Source organism: Procambarus clarkii, chromosome 67, assembly GCF_040958095.1.
Source record: "Procambarus clarkii isolate CNS0578487 chromosome 67, FALCON_Pclarkii_2.0, whole genome shotgun sequence".
Lineage (NCBI taxonomy): Eukaryota > Metazoa > Arthropoda > Malacostraca > Decapoda > Cambaridae > Procambarus > Procambarus clarkii.
Genome location: NC_091216.1, coordinates 15301703 through 15321103, shown reverse-complemented (window position 1 = coordinate 15321103; position 19401 = coordinate 15301703). Strand labels below are relative to the sequence as shown.

General features: G+C 48.7%; 1 protein-coding gene across 1 annotated transcript in view; it reads left to right on the top strand.

Moving 5' to 3' along the window:
* The window catches only part of Ge-1 (Enhancer of mRNA-decapping protein 4 homolog Ge-1), a 327116-nt gene that overhangs the window by 45083 nt on the left and 262632 nt on the right, over positions 1–19401 (top strand). Inside the window, 1 exon segment of the mRNA XM_045757261.2 lies at positions 8276–8391. Coding sequence (XP_045613217.2) covers positions 8276–8391 — 116 coding nt within the window.

The following is a 19401-nucleotide window of genomic DNA, read 5'->3' as shown; positions in this document are numbered from 1 at the left end:
TGACTTTTGTTAGGCCAAAGCTAGAATATGCAGCTGTTGTGTGGTGCCCATATCTTAAGAAGCACATCAACAAACTGGAAAAGGTGCAAAGACATGCTACGAAGTGGCTCCCAGAACTGAAGGGCAAGAGCTACGAGGAGAGGTTGGAAGCATTAAACATGCCAAAACTAGAAGACAGAAGAAAAAGAGGTGATATGATCACTACATACAAAATAGTAACAGGAATTGATAAAATCGACAGGGAAGATTTCCTGAGACCTGGAACTTCAAGAACAAGAGGTCATAGATTTAAACTAGCTAAACACAGATGCCGAAGAAATATAAGAAAATTCACCTTCGCAAACAGAGTGGTAGACGGTTGGAACAAGTTAAGTGAGAAGGTGGTGGAGGCCAAGACCGTCAGTAGTTTCAAAGCGTTATGTGACAGAGTGCTGGGAAGACGGGACACCACGAGCGTAGCTCTCATCCTGTAACTACACTTAGGTAATTACACACACACAACTGTAACCTGAAAACACTTAAGAGTTTTACTAATTCTAACGCTAAAGAGCTTGTTTTATATACTCGCATTATTGTGAGGTGATATGTTGAAACAGTTTTGGATGAGGTGAACAAACTTTTGACCAACACATGACAGAACACGGTTAAATGGGTATAAATTGGATAAGTGAAAAGGGAGAATGGAAGTAACTGCAAAGGGCCTATTGGCCTATACTTCCTCTTGATGCTTCTATATTGGTACGGAGTCTTGAAGTGGGTAGACTATAGTTGTGCATTTTCACATTGTGAAGTGGGTAGTTTTTATTTTTAAATGTATCGAGAAAGTGCCCTGTGTCCAATACGGCCGTACTAAGAATGGGAGACCAAGGGGCATAGGCTAGGGAGCCAGACGAGCATACTGGGAAATAATTGCTAATAATAAAATATTGAAAGCAAGCAGAGTTATCACAGTGTTATCACAAACTTATGATACATCAGCAGTTATGAAGGAAGCACACATCATCTTACCCAGTATACATAACCCACCCCTGATGTCATACATTATCTAACGACTGTGTTATCTTTAAGACTGATTGATTAATTTAGTTTAAGCCAACCAGGAGGTGGCACGGGCATGAATAGCCCGTAAATCTTTAAGACACATTTATTCATTATCAAAATATAAAACGATCCTGGAAATTTGATCCTTGATCCTTTAACTTGAAATTTGATCCTTGAAGAGAGGCCCCCCTCCCTCTCCTCCCCACTCACCAGCACTGACACCGGCATAGCACTCGCCGGCATGGGGAGCTGGCTCGACGGAGCTGAAGCCCACCACTTCAGTTCTTTAACTGATGTGCTGGTGGTCATTTCAGTCACCTCTGGCCTCAAGTTCCTGTTCTGGATTTTTGACCTGTATGACTGTTCCAGGTGGTGTGATGGTCAGGTGTCCTGTGTGTTGGTGTGGTGGCCAGGTGTCTTAGTGTACAGAAGCAGCATGTGCCTAGGGTGACCTTCCCTAGGTTCTCCGTGAGTTCGGCCCTTGCGTGTCAGGGTTATCTTCCCTGGGATGTTCAGGAATCACTCCGTTTGAGGCTTTCATTGCTTGATGTTGTCTTCGCCCGTGGGGTATGTCGGGGGTCTAGGGCTTTCCATCTTGCCCCGGGTAAGGGAGTATTATTGGCTGGGTAGGGCACACTGTGGCTGGCGCAGCTAGCTTTACTTCAACGCAGCAGCCGATATTTAACGACTGCCAGTTTGTTGTCTGTCTTTGGGGGGTTTTGTTCTCACTTTCTTTTCATTCACTGTAGTTCTTGCTTGTTTAGATGGAGGTCTGCTTAGCTTAAAATTAGGCAAGCCTAGATTGTGTTGGTAGTACCCCCCCCCACCTCCCCCCCAAGGTTTCATAGCTGCTACTGGTGATCAGTTTGCCTAGTACCTGACAGTTCTACCGGGTTAGCTAGCCCCAGTGCCTGAGCTTCCCATAAGGCTAATTCACCCTACAAGCCATGGAAAAACCCCTATAGGCTCGCTCATACAATAGCTACTTCTTCTGAGCCTGCTCTCATCTTTTGCGAAGTCGAAGGTTGTTCGTTGCCCCTGCCTCAGGGAAACGATCATCCGTACTGCCTCCATCATGCTGCCTGTTGGGTCGCGGACACCACTGACCCGAAGTCTTACAGGCCTTATTCCCCGCTTGTATTTCACTTTACTCAATCCTAGTCTGTTGATCTGAAGGATCAGTGAGTGGCTACATTTCATGCTCGATTCTCCTTACTGGAACTGGCCAGGTTGGTTTCTCAGTTGGAGGCCCTGGAGCTGCCCCTGCTTTGGTTTTGGGAACCAGGATTTGGGGGTGTTGGTCGCTTCGACCGTGGTTCCTTCTACGTCCCTGCTTCCTTCCCAGGTGGGCGTGGAAGGAAGGCTACTTTTTTCCCTCCTGCTTCCGGCTCCTGAATGTCTGAGGGTTTCAGAGTCAGGGTGGGGTTTAGCTCGGGGTGGCTTTGGGGGCTGCCTCTTCCGATTCGGGTGCAGAGATGGTCGGGTCTGATTTTCCCACCGAGGCTTCTGGGTCAATGCAGCAGACTCCCCCCCCCCCCCCTCCCAAATGCCGCCTTTTCTTCAAGGGTGGTGGGCCTGGAAGAGGGCTCAGCCCCGGGGCTTGGGAGAAGTCAGTTTGGTGTATGTGTGTTTGTGTGTGTGTGTGTGGGCTCCTTTTGCCCCTGTTTGGGCCCTTGTGTCTTCTTGGCAGGAATTGTAGCTGTAAGGGAGGGTTTTTCATCCCCTCTTTCCGAGTTAGTTTTACCGTATTTGCCAGTGTGATTTATGCACTCGTGTCGGACTCTTACCTCTTTTGCTTGGATGTTTTGGGCTCCCAGGTAACGCGGCGGTTGCTCAAGGGTTTGTGTGGGAGCCTGAACTTTGCCATGATGGTGTACCCTCTGAGTCAGGTGTGGCTTCGTCAGCTGTTCTGGTTCCTTTGGGGAAGTTCCTACTACCTCTCTCTCAACAATTGGGTTCGGGCTCCGGGGGGCCTTGCATTGGTTGCTGCGTCACCAGCTTTCTCTATGGGTTTTTCGAGGTTCAGTGCCTTGGCGCCTACCCAAGCCCTCGCTCAATGTGTTCATGGACGCTTCGTCTCTTGGCTGGGGCTTTGTGATCAGTGCTCACCAGGCTGGCCAGGGGCGGTGGGTTCCGTCCCTCTGACGGGCTCACAGCATGGTGCGGGAGTTCACGGTTTTGTGGATGTTGCTCTGGGGCTTTGGATCTCTCACGAATCGATGGTACGACTCCATTCGGACTGTTCCCTGGTGGTTCATTGCCTGAACCATGGGGGGGTCGACGCGGTCCTTGGCTCTTTGGGGCTGGTCGCTTCGGGTGACTTGGCATGCCAGCCAGCTTGCCTGCCGAGTTCTTGGGGTTTGGCTCTCCTGGGGGTTCACATTTGGGGGGTGTCTAGTGTCCTGGTGGACAGCATGTCCCGGTTCATTTCCCTGTCCATGGAATTGACGGTTGACGCCGACTTTTCCGTTGGCTCTGCTGGACATTTGGGCCTCAGGAAGTGCATCGGCGTGGTCGAGGCGTCTCCCGGTATACGTGGCACCCTTCTCTGACTGTGAGGCCATCGGGTAGTAGTATAAAGTACGCCAGATCAAAGTCGTTTTGCTTTTTTCGACGGCTTCGATCTGGCGTACCCAAATTTTGTTACCCCAGTGACGAAAAATCAGAGAGCACTGTATAAACATCAGAGGTCCGCGGTTGTTCAACGTCCTCCCAGCGACTATAAGAAATATTGCCGGAACAACCGTGGACATCTTCAAGAGAAAACTGGACGGTTTTCTAAGAGAAGTTCCAGATCAGCCGGGCTGTTGTGGGTACGTGGCCCTGCGGGCCGCTCCAAGCAACAGCCTGGTGGACCAAACTCTCACAAGTCGAGCCTGGCCTCAGGCCGGGCTTGGGGAGTAGAAGAACTCCCAGAACCCCATCAACCAGGTATCAACCAGGGTCGATGCCTTCAGGCAGTACTGGGCGAGGTGGGGATGCCTGCACAGGGGTACCTCAGTTTACGACTTTAATTAGTTTCTGGAAAGGGTTTGTAAACCGAAGCTATTTTTCCCATAAGAAATAATGGGAAATGAATTAATCCGTTCCTGACTCCCTAAAAACTTCACTTCAATGTAAATTTTATACCTAATTAACCCAAATCTTCACTACAAAGGTGTGTTCAAATTATTACTTACCTTTGCTGATGACTCCTGTTGGCATATGGAAGATGGTGAGGAAGGGGGAGGAGATGTGTTACCGTTTGGAAGGGAAGTCCCCCTGCCATTATAACATCATGTAGTGAGGACTTTTCTGGTGTGCACTCTCTGGCACGTTTTACCTGCATACCACTAGGTCCTGGTTGTGATTCACTGCTTGCTTGTCTTAACACTATCGCGCGCCGGGCATGTGCGCCGCCAACTTAGAGGTCACACCCTCGGCGTGCAATCAAGCGTGCGGGGAAGCGCGCAGCGACACTGAAATGTGTATACTTGTTTCAGTTTTCTCACCTTAATTCTCGTGCTACGTCGTTCGTTTTGGTATCATTATGTTTGCAATAGAATTCCCTACAGGTGTATATGCATATAATGTCTAAAAGTCTGGCATGACTCCCAGCACAGCAAAGCCTAAAGTCGGCAAAATTTACCCATGAGCGCACAAAATTAGTAAAATGTGTTTACTCGTTTCAGTTTTCTCACCTTAACCCTTAAACTGCGCAACGCGCCTGCAGGCTCACGTCTGGTTTGCGCAACGCGCCTCCGGGTATTTGTATTTTTCACGTTCCATTCAAAACTCCCGCGGCTACATGGGGTTCACATCAGCTTCCTCAGGGCTCTTGTAAACAGACGCCATCTTTAAAAAAAATCGTGGTCCACATTCCCGGGTGTGGGGGCCTCAGTAGTGTGTGAGCAACCAAGGCTGGCGCTCGCAGCATGAGCGCACAGCACTGCTGTTCAGCATGTGACCACAGCATCGCCTAATAATGTCAAAATATATATATAACTTGTATTATTTAGCTATGATAGTGTTATATTAGAGCCTGAGTGTGATAATGACTGGGTACAATGTTCAAATATCAGTAATTCAATGCTGTTCACGATGTTCACAGCGCTAGCCACAGCACCACAGCATTATTTCGTTCATCTAGGAATCTTCAAATGATTTCTTAGGTTCCTTTTCAAAATAAACGTGTGGTCAATTATTCATTTACAGGAATTAGTGACCAGGATTGTGATAATAGCAGGAATGTGGTTATAATTAGCGTTGTGCGTAGTATTGTGGAAGGAGGAATTTTGATGAGGGAGGGAGGGCGAGAATTGAGGTAGCCTCATTGTGTGTGTGGCTGCCACACACACAATGTTTTGCTCACCATACTAGCTTAGTGGTTCGCTATGGGCAACACATATGTACATGGGTATATATAGTGTGTGTATATAGTGTAAGAACAGCAACAGAAGAATGTTGAGAGGAGCTATTTTGGTGAGGGAGGTGACGTAATCGTAGCGTCGTCTGCTGTGTGATTTTTCATGCAGTGTATGGTGGCCACTGTACTGTTTGGACACAATACCGGCTTACTTGCATAGTTCTGGTAAATAAAACATGTAGATAGGTATATAGAACATGTGTAATAAGAACTATAACAATATGGTGGGAGGAGCAATGTTGGCGAGTAAGATGTTGGAGTGAGGGAGACAGGCTGGGTGTGGCTGCTCTCACTCGAGGTGTTCTGAATGTGTTCATGGCCAAATGCTCCTATTGGCCCATACGAGGCAGCTGCTATTGGCCCATACGAGGCAGCTGCTATTGGCCCATACGAGGCAGCTGCTATTGGCCCATACGAGGCAGCTGCTGTTGCCCATACGAGGCAGCTGCTGTTGGCCCATACGAGGCAGCTGCTGTTGGCCCATACGAGGCAGCTGCTGTTGGCCCATACGAGGCAGCTGCTATTGGCCCATACGAGACAGCTGCTATTGGCCCATACGAGGCAGCTGCTATTGGCCCATACGAGGTAGCTGCTATTAGCCCATACGAGGCAGCTGCTATTGGCCCATACGAGGCAGCTGCTATTGGCCCATACGAGGCAGCTGCTATTGGCCCATACGAAGCAGCTGCTACACGGTGTTCTGAATGTGTTGATAGTGAATGTATATAGTGCGTGACAGTGTATAGTGTGTAAATAGATTGTATATATACACAAATTAGCATGATACATAGTAAATATGTGCTGCATATGTGTACACAAGTTTCATGCACGTAACACAGTGTCTACGGACAGTACGGATGTTGTACTGCGATATTATAGTGTACGTGTTCATTATACATTGGATTGGCACATAAAAACAATGAAAATGTATTTGGAAAGGTGCGCAAAAAATGAACGAAAATATATTCGCGGCAACTCACGCGCCCCGCCCCGAGCGCCCCACCGCCCCCGAGAGCTTACGGCACGAGCGCACGGGGAATGATGACGTCACGCCCCAACTTCCGGACCCCATAGCAGCCAAAGTAAGTACAATTTCGACTTTTTTTTTACATACCCATACTGAGGGAAGGGTTTTTGATACTTTAAAAAGAAAAAAGAATTTTTTCCAGAGAATTTATTTCCTGCGCACTGCGGGGGTGTCACATTTGGAGGCAACGCAGTTAAGGGGTTAATTCTCGTGCTATGTCGTTCTTTTGGTATCATTGTGTTCGCAATTAAATTCCCTGCAGGTGTATATGCATATACAGTAATGTACACAAGCCCGGCGTGATTCCTGCAGGAAAGCCTAAAGTTAGCCGTAAACGAGCACCAATTGGCACACCGCAACCTAATGTGTATACAGAGCACCATTTGGTTTCCGAACCCCTTGGGGACGAGACCCGTCGGTTATCGTGTAAGTTCGTAAACGAGAAATGGAGGAAAATGGAGAGACTAAAATTAAAAAATCTAAGGGAAAAAATCAACAGGTTCATAGCATGAATGCGACAATATTTTGTTTGCACTCGCCAATTAGAGAAGTCCTGATCCACATTTCCCACAGGAGTGGCAGGACCAAAGAGCAAGAGCTCAACCCTGCAAGGACAACTAAATGAGTACAACTATGTGAGTACACCCTCACTGCTGCTGCCCTCCCTCCCCCCAAAGTGGCTAACTTAGGTGATTGCCAGAGAATCTCCATCTAATACAATAAAGCATTCATGAAATAAGTATTTTTATAACTTTATATTATCCTAATAATATTACTAAACAAAACCTGTAACCAAAAATTTATATGATGTATATTTAAGAAACAAATCTGGCTAACGGGTTGAGGGTGGTTAGGCTTACCAGAGTCAGCCGGTCCCTCCACTGACACACCTCCCCCCCCCCCCCCCAAACACACTCTAAAGGTCACGTGACTCACCTCGGCACCCATCCCATAATGTATAAAAGCTGCCTCAAGGAAGGCAGGCAGGCAGGCAGGCAGGCAGGCAGGCAGGCAGGCAGGCAGGCAGGCAGGCTGGCAGGCAGGCAGGCAGGCAGGCTGGCAGGCTGGCTGGCAGAGAGGGAGGGAATATCCATTCCTGCCTGCCAGCCAGCTACCCCGGGAAGGGAGGGGGGGGGGGTTGCGCAGCACAGCGACATGATAATACCATGCTTGTTTGCTAATTTTCATTTGCGGCGTTCTGTCCACTCGTTCTGCTTTCGGTAGCAATAGTTTAACCAGAATAGGGGTTGGTTTTGGGGCGCCAATCTCAGGGTGCCAGATCCGGTCAATGGCAGACATAAAATGCTCCCAACCACACGGGGGTTTCTATAGAGCATTGCTCCTTGTGCCTCTCATGAAGGGGCCAGGTTCTGGCTCATGGTCCCTGGTAGGCAAGAACTCTATGCATATTGACTGATGTCAGAGAGTTATACATATCCATTCTGCCTGGATAGCTCCGGGGAGCCTCCGGGACTCGCCCAGAAAAGTGTTTCATTACATTCAACGTTGGGTTTTTGTTGTAATAACTTGCCGATTTCTAGTGGGACATACTAAAGAGAGAGAGAAATTACCAAAAGTACAATTGGTAATAAAATGATGCTAATGATTTAAACAAAATTGACACAATGCGTGATAACAGAAAAAAATGGTTTGCGGAGGATATTTACCTATTTTTACATGGTGCTCAATGTGTTAAATTACCTTACTATTATTGCAGTCAATTTTAATTACAAATTGTAAATTCAAGAAGATCCATTAGATGTTATTTTAAACAAAGATCTGATTTTGCATGTCTTTTCTAGGTATACCTGGCAGATGAAGAGAAATCACCCCGTTGTTTACACCAGTGGAACCCACATGATGGGAAACCTCTCTCTGCCCTCTTCTTTCTTGACAACCATAAGCACCACACCCCAGAGTAAGATACGCACTTGTTGTATGTCATGTTCTGACTGGACATTGGTAATTAGAGGCATGGATTATTTATTTAACAAATGAGGTTGAGTATGTTAACAAAAAAGTGATTGTAAATGTAATATTTTTGGGAGTAAATACCATTTTCCAATATTTTATGTCAAATGCCGAGATACATTTCAGACTCAAAATTGTTTACTCTCTGGTATCTCTTGAAAGGATTAAAATATCAAAACTTGATGTACTTTGCAAGGGGCATGAGAAAACTCGGTACTCGGGCTGCATGCGCCTAGGGTTCCCTTCCCTGGGAGCCTTGTAAGTACTGCCCTTGGAGCTTGGGGTTACCGTCCACAAGTTCCTCGGGGTCTGCCTCTGTGTGTCCGTTTTACTGATCACTTTCTCGGCCGCTCTTTGGGTACTTGGGGGTTTTGTCTACCCTAGTTAACCTTAGGGTAAGAGCCAGTTTTCGCACTGGTAGGGGCGCAGGGTGCTGTGCATCTAGTTGTCACCTATCACAGCAGCCGGCTCTGTTCCTTGGGGTACGTTGTCCTTTGCGGGGTTTTATTTTTGTTTTTGCCTTGGTGGGGGGTTCTGCCCTATTTGCCGCTGGTGTTTGGCCTCACCCTGATACTTGGTGGTGCCCCCTGCTTGATCCCAGTGAGTGTACACGTCCCTGGGGTTCAGCTTTAGACAGTTTGTTTGGTAGTTATGGGCGCCAGTTAGCAGTACCCTGTCTGGGTTTACCTGAGCACGATTCCTCTTCAAGTAAACGCTCAGGACCCTGGGAATCCCCTAGGGGACGCGTGGGTCTGATGGACGTCACCCCGGGGTCCCCCCTCACTTCGTGCGAGTTTGAGGGTTGTTTGGTTCCTTGTCTCAGGGCTACCCTCACTGTTTCTGCCTCCGTCATGCAGCCTGTTGGGTCGGTGACACTTTCGACCCAGAGTCCTCTGAGTATTGTTGCTTGCTGGTAACTCAATTTACCCAGAATATGGATGATGATGATCTTCGGGTACAGGCTGCACAGGCGTTGCATTCTAGGTTTCGGTTGTTGCAATGCGCTAAGGTTAGTTGTTCACCCGGATGTCCTGCGGCTGCCCCTTTTGCTTATTGGGACCCGGACTTGGGGGTGGGGGTTGCTTCGACTGGTTCAGTCCGCACCTACTGGTCCTTCCTCTCCTGTTGTTCGTTCTGGATCCCCTCCCCTGCTTCCGGCCCCGAAACGTCTTGAGTGTTTTGGAGTCGGGGCAGGGGTTAGTTGGTCTCGAGACTCGGGCAGCCTCGAGGAATGCCCCTTCCAGTGTGGCGACAGAGGCGTTCGAGTCTCCTCCCCTGGCCGAAGCCTCTGGGTCTGACCAGTGGGCCCTCATTCTATCCGGCTTCTACGGCTGAGCCGGCCTTGTAATTATCTAAGTGTAATTACCTAAGTGTAGTTACAGGATGAGAGCTACGCTCGTGGTGTCCCGTCTTCCCAGCACTCTTTGTCATATAACTCTTTGAAACTACTGACGGTCTTGGCCTCCACCACCTTCTCCCCTAACTTGTTCCAACCGTCTACCACTCTGTTTGCGAAAGTGAATTTTCTTATATTTCTTCGGCATCTGTGTTTAGCTAGTTTATATCTATGACCTCTTGTTCTTAAAGTTCCAGGTCTCAGGAAATCTTCCCTATCGATTTTATCAATTCCTGTTACTATTTTGTATGTAGTGATCATATCACCTCTTTTTCTTCAGTCTTCTAGTTTTGGCATATTTAATGCCTCTAACCTCTCCTCGTAGCTCTTGCCCTTCAGTTCTGGGAGCCACTTAGTAGCGTGTTTGCACCTTTTCCCACTCACCGTATGAGTGAGAGAGAGATAGAGTGAGTGAGTGAGTCGAAGAGGTATGTCACATCCAGTACCTTCCTCCCTTGTAAAAAGAGTGATCACGTCCTCTTGGTCATTATGTTTTGCGATATAATCTAGTAGACAATGGGGACATTGAAACAGTTGTTAAACTCGATTTCAAGAGAGGACACTATGGGGAACTTAGAAATATTTGTCATGGGTATAATTGGACAGACTTGTTGCTAGGTAAGGAAGTAAATGAGATGTATGCCATATTTTGCAAAATATACGATGAAGGCACACAAACATTCATACCAAAACTGACATGCAGACCTAGGAAACAGGGTTGGTTCAACAAATTGCGAGAAGGCCAGAGATCAAAAGAGACAAGCATGGAATCATTTTAGAAAGAGGCCAAACCCCCAAACATACCATCGAGCCGGGACAGGGGGAGCCTCGTCGGCTCCCCGGAGCTTTCCCAGGCTGATATGCTAATGTCAGACTTTGGCATCAGTCATGTGTATGGAGTTCTTAGGCCTACCGGGGATCACGGCCAGAACCGGGCCCCCTCAGAGCGGCAAGGGGAGCAATGGCCTATAGAAATCCCCGTGTGGTTGGAAGCATTCTCTGTCTGCCATCGACCGGAACACGCACCCAGAAAGGCAAGCTCCTCAAAACAAACCCCTATTCTGGTTAAAATTGCTACCAAAAGCCGAACTAGTGGATAGAACTCCCCAACTGAAAATAAGCAAACTAGTGTGACATCACACGTTGCTGCGCTGCTGACTGGGCAGCTTTCCCCTCTCTGGGAGGGGGAAGGGGGAGCCCCAGACCCTTCATGCCGGCTACCTACACCTCAGTTCTTGAGGCTGATGCTATAGGCGAAGGTCGTGTGCTCTGGTTTTAGTGTCGCTATAACACTGTGCTTCGCGTGTGGTGTTTGTTTTTGTTTGTGCGAGAGCCAGGAGTTATCTTCAGTACTCGGGCTGCATGCGCCTAGGGCTGCCTTCCCTAGGTGGCCTGTAAGTACTGCCCTTGGGGCTTGGGGCCACCTTCCACAGGCTCCTCGGGATCTGCCTCTGCTGGTCCGTTTTACCTTTCCGGTTCTTTGGTCGCCTGTTGGGCTCTTGGGTGTTCTGTTCTCCCTTGTTACCTGCAGGTAAGAGGCAGTTTGCACTGGGAGGGGCGCAGAGTGCTGCACAGCTTTGTATTCCCGACATAGCGGCCGGCTCTGTTCCTTTGGGTTCACTGTCCTCTTGCGGGGGTTTTGTTTTTCTTTTTGTTTTTGCCTGGTGGGGGGTTCTGCCCTATTATTCCTCTGGTGATCGCCCTTCCACGGTTCTCCTCGGTGGCGCCCCCTGCTAGATCCCCATGACTGTACACGACCCTGGGTTACAGCTATAGAAGTTTGCTTGGTAGTTTTGGGCGCTGGTTAGCAGCACCCTGCCTGGGACTACCTGGGCGTGAGTCCTCTTAAAGTAAATGCTCAGGACCCTGGGAATCCCCTAGGGGGCGCGTGGGTCCGATGGATATGACCCCAGAGACCCCGCACGCTGTGCGAGTTTGAGGGTTGCTCGGTCCCCTTGTCTCAGGGTGACCATCATTGGTTTTGCCTCTGCCACACTGCCTGTTGGGTCAGTGATACATTCGACCCTGAGTCCTGTGAGTGTTGCTGCTTGCTTGATTTACCCAATCCTCTGATGATTCTATTCTGGTACAGGCGGCGCGTGCGTTGCAAGCTAGGTTTCGTCTGTTGCAATGCGCTCAGTTGGTTGCTCACCTGGATGCCCCGGGACTGCCCCGCTTTGCTTTTCGTGACCCGGACTTGGGGATGGGGGTCGCTTCGATCCTGGTTCAGTCCGCACCTCCTTGTCCTTTCCCTACTGTTCGTTCTGGTCCTTCCCCTACTGTTCATTCTGGTCCCCCCCCCCCCCTGCTTCCGGCCCCGAAACATCTGAGGGTTTCGGAGCAGGGGTTACATGATCTCGAGACTCGGCAGCTTCGGGGGATGCCCCTTCCGGGGGGGGGGGGGGCCAGAGGCATTCGAGTCTTGTCTCCCGGCCGAAGCTTCTGGGTCTGACCAGTGGGCCCCCTTTCTTCCGGCTTCTACGGCTGCTCCATCCTTGTCTTTTGGGGTCGAAGCTTGGGGAGAGGACTCGGCCTCGGGTGCTGTGGTGAAGGACCTTGAGGCTAGGAAGGGGCTGACTTGACCCCTTGGGCCCCGCTGGACTGTGGATGAATCGGGACATGCCAATAAGCGTCCCGGAGGTCCAGGGACACTATCCAAGTGCCCAGTTCCAAGAGGAGCCGAACCTGAGACAACGTAGTCATCCAAAAGGAGGGGCAATGAACCCCACGGGTTCAGACGGGACAAGTCCAGAATGAACCGCAGAAACGGGACTGGAAACCGACGGGAAACCCACCTGAGGGATGACGTCGTTTTGACGATGCCCAAGTGAACCCACTCCAAGATGACCTGACAGAGTGCAGGGGAAGAAACCTGCCCTGCCAGCCCCGACCGACGGGAAACCCGTCCAGCGGGTCCAGCGGGGACCCTTGGGCCCCGCTGGACCACGCCTGGGTTTTTCTTCCCTCTGAGCGGGGCTTATTGTTACAAGGTGTGGGGTTTTCTTTTCCCCCCTCTGCGTACGAGTTAGATTGTGTGTCGACCCCTCCCCGGGTTCGGTTCCATGTTCCCCGGGTACGTCTGTTCCGTCTTTCCGGAGGTTTCGGCTTATAGCATCCAACCTGGTGTGGTGCAGGCTTAACTCCTGCGTGACCCAGATTATGCCTCGGAAATGGATCCGGCCGAGTTCAGGTTTGGTACTTTGTTCCCTTTCTGGCTCCATTACGAGGTTCCGGAGTCTTCCTGGCTAGCGGACTGCCCCTTGTTTGTTCTGGATTCCTGGCATTCCTTCTGTCGTTCTCGCACGCTGGAGTGGCGGGAAACTTCCACGGTGCTTCAGGTTTTCCTGGGGGGCGAGCTTGAGTACCTGAATGAGTGCTTGTTTGCCCCTGCCCTTCCCCACGATGTGGGTGTTGTTCAGCTCCATGTGCAGGTTCCCACCCTTTCGGCGGCACTCATAGCGGAGGACTTGCGCGCCCAAGGCCTTTTGGCTTCGGCCTTGCGGTTCTTTTCCCTCCTGGAGCTGTCCTCAGATTGGCTCGTGGAGGATGTGAGGACGCTTGGGTCCATCCCGGGGTCCGGCGCTTTGTCCTCGGCAGCGCGTTTGTCGGCTGCCTTGTTGAAGCTTTTCATGTTGGAAATTTCCAACGATAATACAACACTGTTGTATTATTATTAATTATTACTAAATCTACTAATCATTGTAGTAATTAAAATTAACCAAACGTAGAGTTCACATGTACTAATAATTACATCTGTACAATAAGGCTAGAATTCTTACGTCACCAGACGCCAGTATTGCGTCAGATTCCATTATAATAAACACATCTATATCCAGTGTGTCTGAGAATTGAGTTTGATTCTCTATAAAACAACGGTGTTCTGTGTGATAATTATTTACAGATAAACTGATCCCCAACTAATGCCAAATAGAGCGTTTATAGTTATAACTGTTATCTGGTAATAAATTTAACGTCACGCGTGAATGCCCTGGAGAGACTTTAATTCATCTCCATTGCTTGTTTACCATCGTAAAACGAGTAGATAATAATATTTAACTCCTCTGAATAATAAACCCGTCCTTATCCGAGCATTTCAATCGCAACTGCGAGAAATGATATTATTCGTAGTAAATAATTTGTGTATAAAATGCGGGACGCGGAGCGGGGCAGAGAGACGCCATTACCCAAGCCGCCCGGGTGGACGCCACCGAGAGCGGGAGAGGAAAGTCGCCACTGAGGTGTGAATAGTTGCAGAATATAGCAACTTAGCTGGTGTCAGTGTCACTGAATACGCTGTGCTGAACTGTCAACGAGAATTAACTTGACGTTCAGCCCGGAACCTGTTAATTTGTTCCGTGTAGCCCAACGTGACCGGCCAGAGAAGCGCGTCAACATCTAGGCTAGGCTCGACACCACGTGTTCGTTACTACGACGCCAGAATCTAGGACGCGAGCTTCGGCAAGCCTTAACTTACACAGTGCCCTATTAGCTAAGTACCCTTATTCCTGTTTGATGCATCATTTAGGATAGGTTATAGCTGGGTAGCTTGTCGTTACGCCGAGCGACTATAAAAAACCACAGGTTATTATCTGTCTCCATTCTCTAATTTAATTTCTTGAACATAGATATTTAGCAGCCTAATATGTTGCTACTGAATATATTTTGATTTACAGCGTGTGTGAAGAATTCCCCGAGCTGTCATTTCCCGTGTTAATCATCTCCCAGTGTTCCATGATGAGTTCAGGAGATTCCGAGGATGAGTCATAACCGATGTCTTGGAAAACGTCTTCAAGCTAAGACTCTTTTCCGTATTCCTTAAATTACATTATCTGTAGTAAATTATTCTTGCGGATCACTGTTTTCTGGATTAACATGTGTTTATTATAATCATTAATTTCTCATGTTCATAATCTATGTTCTTATTGGTGATTGTTTTATTGATTCTATAATTGGTCATAGGATTAGATTATTGCATAATGAACTGGTGCACGAACCACACTAGTTCCTAGACATATATGAAGTTCTAGTAATAACCCCCCAATGTAGGTGTTTGAGGCTTTGATTCAGTTAAATTATATACAGCCCATTAATTCTGTAAGTGATTATATTCTCTAGTATTTTATCCATAGTTACTGGTTCATCTAGGAATTTTCTAATGATCACATTTTATTAGTTTCCCTCTTTACTATAAAAGCGGGTGGTCCTTCGTAATTGATTTTCATTACATTAATATTTAAATAAATAGAGTCAAGCCCCAAATGTCCCACATTTCACGCCGATTTTGCGGGATGCGGTTTCCCTGTTTTACGCTTCCCGTCTTTTGTGTCGGCAGGCGGTGCTGGGTTCCTCTGTGGAATCTGCTTGGGCTCTGGCTCTTAGGCGGTCTTCGCCTTTTTGTCCTCTTCTGTTTGAGGAGTCAGCCGTGGCACAGTTTATTCAGGCTGCGTCGTCGGCTTGTCGTCCGATGTCGGTCTTATTGGTTTTCCGAGGGTCCCGGGGTGGGTCTTCCCGGAAGGGTCGTGCCAGGGCTCGGGATTCCTCTGGTGTCAGGTTCGGGTTTGGCTCCTGCTTTGGACCTGCTCTCATCTGGTCGGCGCAGTGTTCGCTCTGTGCGGGGTTCTGGATTTCGTAGGTTCTAGGTTTCGTTTCGAATCGTGGGACGCCTGGTCCCACGATTCGTGGGCATTTCGGGTCGTTTCGGTCGGCCTGCGGTGGCGTTGGGTCGGGGCTGGCAGGGCAGGTTTCTTCCCCTGCACTCTGTCAGGTAATCTTGGAGTGGGTTCGCTTGGGCGTCGTCGAAACAACGTCATCCCTCAGGTGGGTTTCCCGTCAGTTTCCAGTCCCGAAACGGGACTGCGCGGACCTGCGGTTCATTCTGGACTTGTCCCGTCTGAACCTGTGGGTTCATTGCCCCTCCTTTTGGATGACTACGTTGTCTCAGGTTCGGCTCCTCTTGGAACCGGGCACTTGGATGGTGTCCCTGGTCCTCCGGGACGCTTATTGGCATGTCCCGATTCATCCGCGGTTCAGGGACTGGCTCGGTTTTGTTGTGGGGCATCTGAGTTACCACTTTCGTTGTCTCCCGTTCGGGTTGAACCTGGCACCTCGCGTGTTCACGCGCCTTACGCGGGTAGTGGTAGCCCGTTTGCGTCTCTTAGGTGTTCGGGTGTTGGCCTACCTCGATGACTTGCTGGTTTGGGCTTCCAGCCCATCGGCTTACTTGCTAGCCAGGGATTTGGTTCTTTCCCAGCTCGCCGGGTTCGGATTCTTTGTGAACTGGAGGAAGTCCCATCTGGTCCCCTCTCGGGTTCGAACTTGGCTGGGTCTCGTTTGGGACTCTCGGACCACCTCCTTGACTCTCCCTCCAGAGTTTCTCCTGTGACTGCGGTCCCGCCTTCATCTGTTTCTGGTGGGCCCTCGGGTCACCCAGCGGTTGCTCAAGGGGCTGTGCGGGAGCCTGAACTTCGCGATGGTAGTCTACCCGCCGGGTCGGGTTTGGCTTCGTTGGCTGTTTTTGGTTCCTTCGGGGTCACCCCTTCCGCCTCTCTCTCTCGATCGCTGAGTGGCCTTGCATCGGCTGCTGCTTTCGCCAGCTTCCTCTTTGGGTTTTTCGGGGTTCAGTGCCTTGGCACCTACCCGAGCCCTCGCTCGATGTGTACATGAATGAGTTTTCTCTCGGCTGGGGCTTTGTGACCAGTGCTCACCAGGCCAGCCAGGGGAGTTGGGATCCGTCCTTCTGTTGAGCTAACAGCACGGTGCAGGAGTTCGCAGCAATGTGGTTTGCTCTTTGGAGGACTCGGGTCGCCCCCGGATCGGCGATTCGGTTCCATTCGGACTGCTCTCTGGTGGTTCATTGCCTGAACTGCGTTCGATGCGGTCCTTGTCTCTTTGGGGTTGGTCGCTTCGGGTGACTCATCTGCCGAGTTCTCTGGGTTTGGCTCTTCTGGCGGTTCACGTATAGGGAGTGTCCAACGTCATGGCCGACGGCCTGTCGCGCTTCGTTCCCCTCTCCACGGAGTGGATGGTCGTCGACGATTCCTTCTGTTGGCTTTGCCAGATGTTCGGGCGCCCCGAAGTGGACCTCTTCGTGTCGGTGTGGTCGCGGCGTCTTCCCGTGTATGCGGGGTGCCCTTCCCTGATCATGAGGCCGTTGGGGTCGATGCCTTTCGGCTAGGCTGGTCGAGGTGGGGGTTCCTGTTCCTCTTTACCCCGATTTGGCTGTTACTCCAGGTCCTGACTCACTTGGAGACTTACCAGGGGAGAGTTGTCCTTCTGGCCCCTTGGTGGCTGGCCCAGCCTTGGTTTCAGGCGCTGCTTGCTCCGAACCCAAAGGTTTTCCCGTGGCTCCGCCTCTTTCAGCAGATCGGGCCGGTACGTCACATGGCTGGTTCGATCTTCTCAAGTCTTTGCGTATGGGTTTTTTGACTCGAGTCTATCATCATCTCTATGGTGATCAGGTGGCCTCTTTGTTGGTGTCCCACCTGAGGGCTTCTTCTCAGCGGCAGTATAAAGTTTCCTGGCGGTCCTTCTGTTTCTTTTTTGCGTCTTCGTCGTGTTAGTTCGTTGTCTGTTAGGGTGGTCTTGTCCTTTCTCTCTTGGTTGTTTCAGGAACAGTCATCTTATGCCTAACACTATCACCTGGCAACCCGTTCTCGCAAATTCGTAAAGTCAATATTGACTTATTAACTACGTGCATAGGTGATATACTAAACATAATAGATACCCTTAAAAAGATTCATAGAAAACACCGACCTTACCTAACCTTGTTAGTATCTTAAGATAAGCATCTTATTGCTTCGTAATTACAATTATTACTTAACCTATACCTATTATAGGTTAGGTAATAATTGTAATTACGAAGCAATAAGATGCTTATCTTAACATACTAAGTAGGTTAGGTAAGGTCGGTGTTTTCTATGAATCTTTTTAAGGGTATCTATTATGTTAAGTATGTCACCTATGCACATATTTAATAAGTCAATATTGACTTATTAAATTTGCGAGAACGGGTTGCACCTGGTCACACTATCACCTGGTCACACGCCTGGCGTGTGAGGTCTGGGGCTCCCGCTTCCCCCTCCCGGGGAGGGGGGAGCTGCGCAAACAGTGGCGCGGTGATGTGTGACATCATGATCGTTTGCTCGTTTCGTTTAGGGGAGTTCTATCCACATGTTCAGCTTTTGGTAGCAATATTTTCAGGAGAATAGGGGTTTGTTTTGGGATGCTTACCTTTCTGGGTGCCTGACCCGGTCGATGGCAGACATAGAATGCTTCCAACCACATGAGGGTTTCTATAGGCCATTGCTCCCCTTGCCTTTTCTGAGGGGGCTAGGTTCTGGCTCGTGGTCCCCGGTAGGCCCATAGAACTCCATACACATGACTGATGCCAAAGTCTGACATTAGCGTATCAGCCTAGTAAGCTCTGGGGAGCCGAAGGGGGTCCCCCCAGAAAAGTTATGTATCTCGCCATGAGTCCCAAGAAAGCCAGTGGTAAGGTTCAACCTAAGAAAATAGATGTGAGTAGAGGCAGTGGAGGATGTCTCTTCCTCATCAAGAAAAATGTGTGAAGTATGGGAAGAACTGCTAAGTTTTGTTGAAAAAACTTGCCCAGATAAAGCTGTAGCAGGCCGTTTCATTGACCTTTTAAATGACAATGTGATGTCTTACTACAGACAAGTGTTGCAAAGAAGGGAAAAACAATCTTCAATGGATCGTTTCATTGTGAGAAAATCAAACAGTGAGCCACAACCAGGACCTAGTGGTATGCAGGCAAAATGTGCCAGAGTGCGCACTCCAGAAAAATCTTTACTGCCTTATGTTATAATGGAAGGGGACTTCCCTTCCAAACAGTAACACCGTTCCTCCTCCCCCCCTCCTCACCATCTTCCATACGCCAACAGGAGTCATCAGCAAGGGTAAGTAAAGAATAACTTGAACATACATTTGTAGTGTATTGAAGTATGTATAAAATTTAGTTTGAAGTGAAGTTTTTAGGTAGTCAGGAACGGATTAATTCATTTCTAATTATTTCTTATGGGTAAATTAGCTTCGGTTTATGAATTTTCGGGTTACGAGCTGTCTCCAGGATTGGATTAAATTCTTAAACCGAGGTACTCCTATATACATGAAAACCTATATTCTAATTTGATGAAAATGAAGACCATATGCTATTCTGAGAGCATAATAACACCAAATGAACAATTGGTGATAGTTTATATTTTGTAATCTGATATGAAAATCTGAAGTTTTCAATATTCAGTTTTAAAATTATTTTTGATTTTCTTGTTTTTTCAATTTATGTTGGTGATCAAGTGACAAAGTTGGAGGAGTTGCCGAATTGATTATGCACAAAAAATTGGAAAGCGTTTGTGCAAGTTTTAAAAACTGATGTCATGTCCTATCATATATGTACAGGCATACCTCAGAATACGAGTTTAATCCGTTCCTGGAGATGCCTCGCATTCCGAAAACTTGCATTCCGAAGTTAATTTCCCCATAAGAAATATAGGGAAATGAATTAATCCGTTCCTGACTACCCCAAAAACCCCACATCAAACTAAA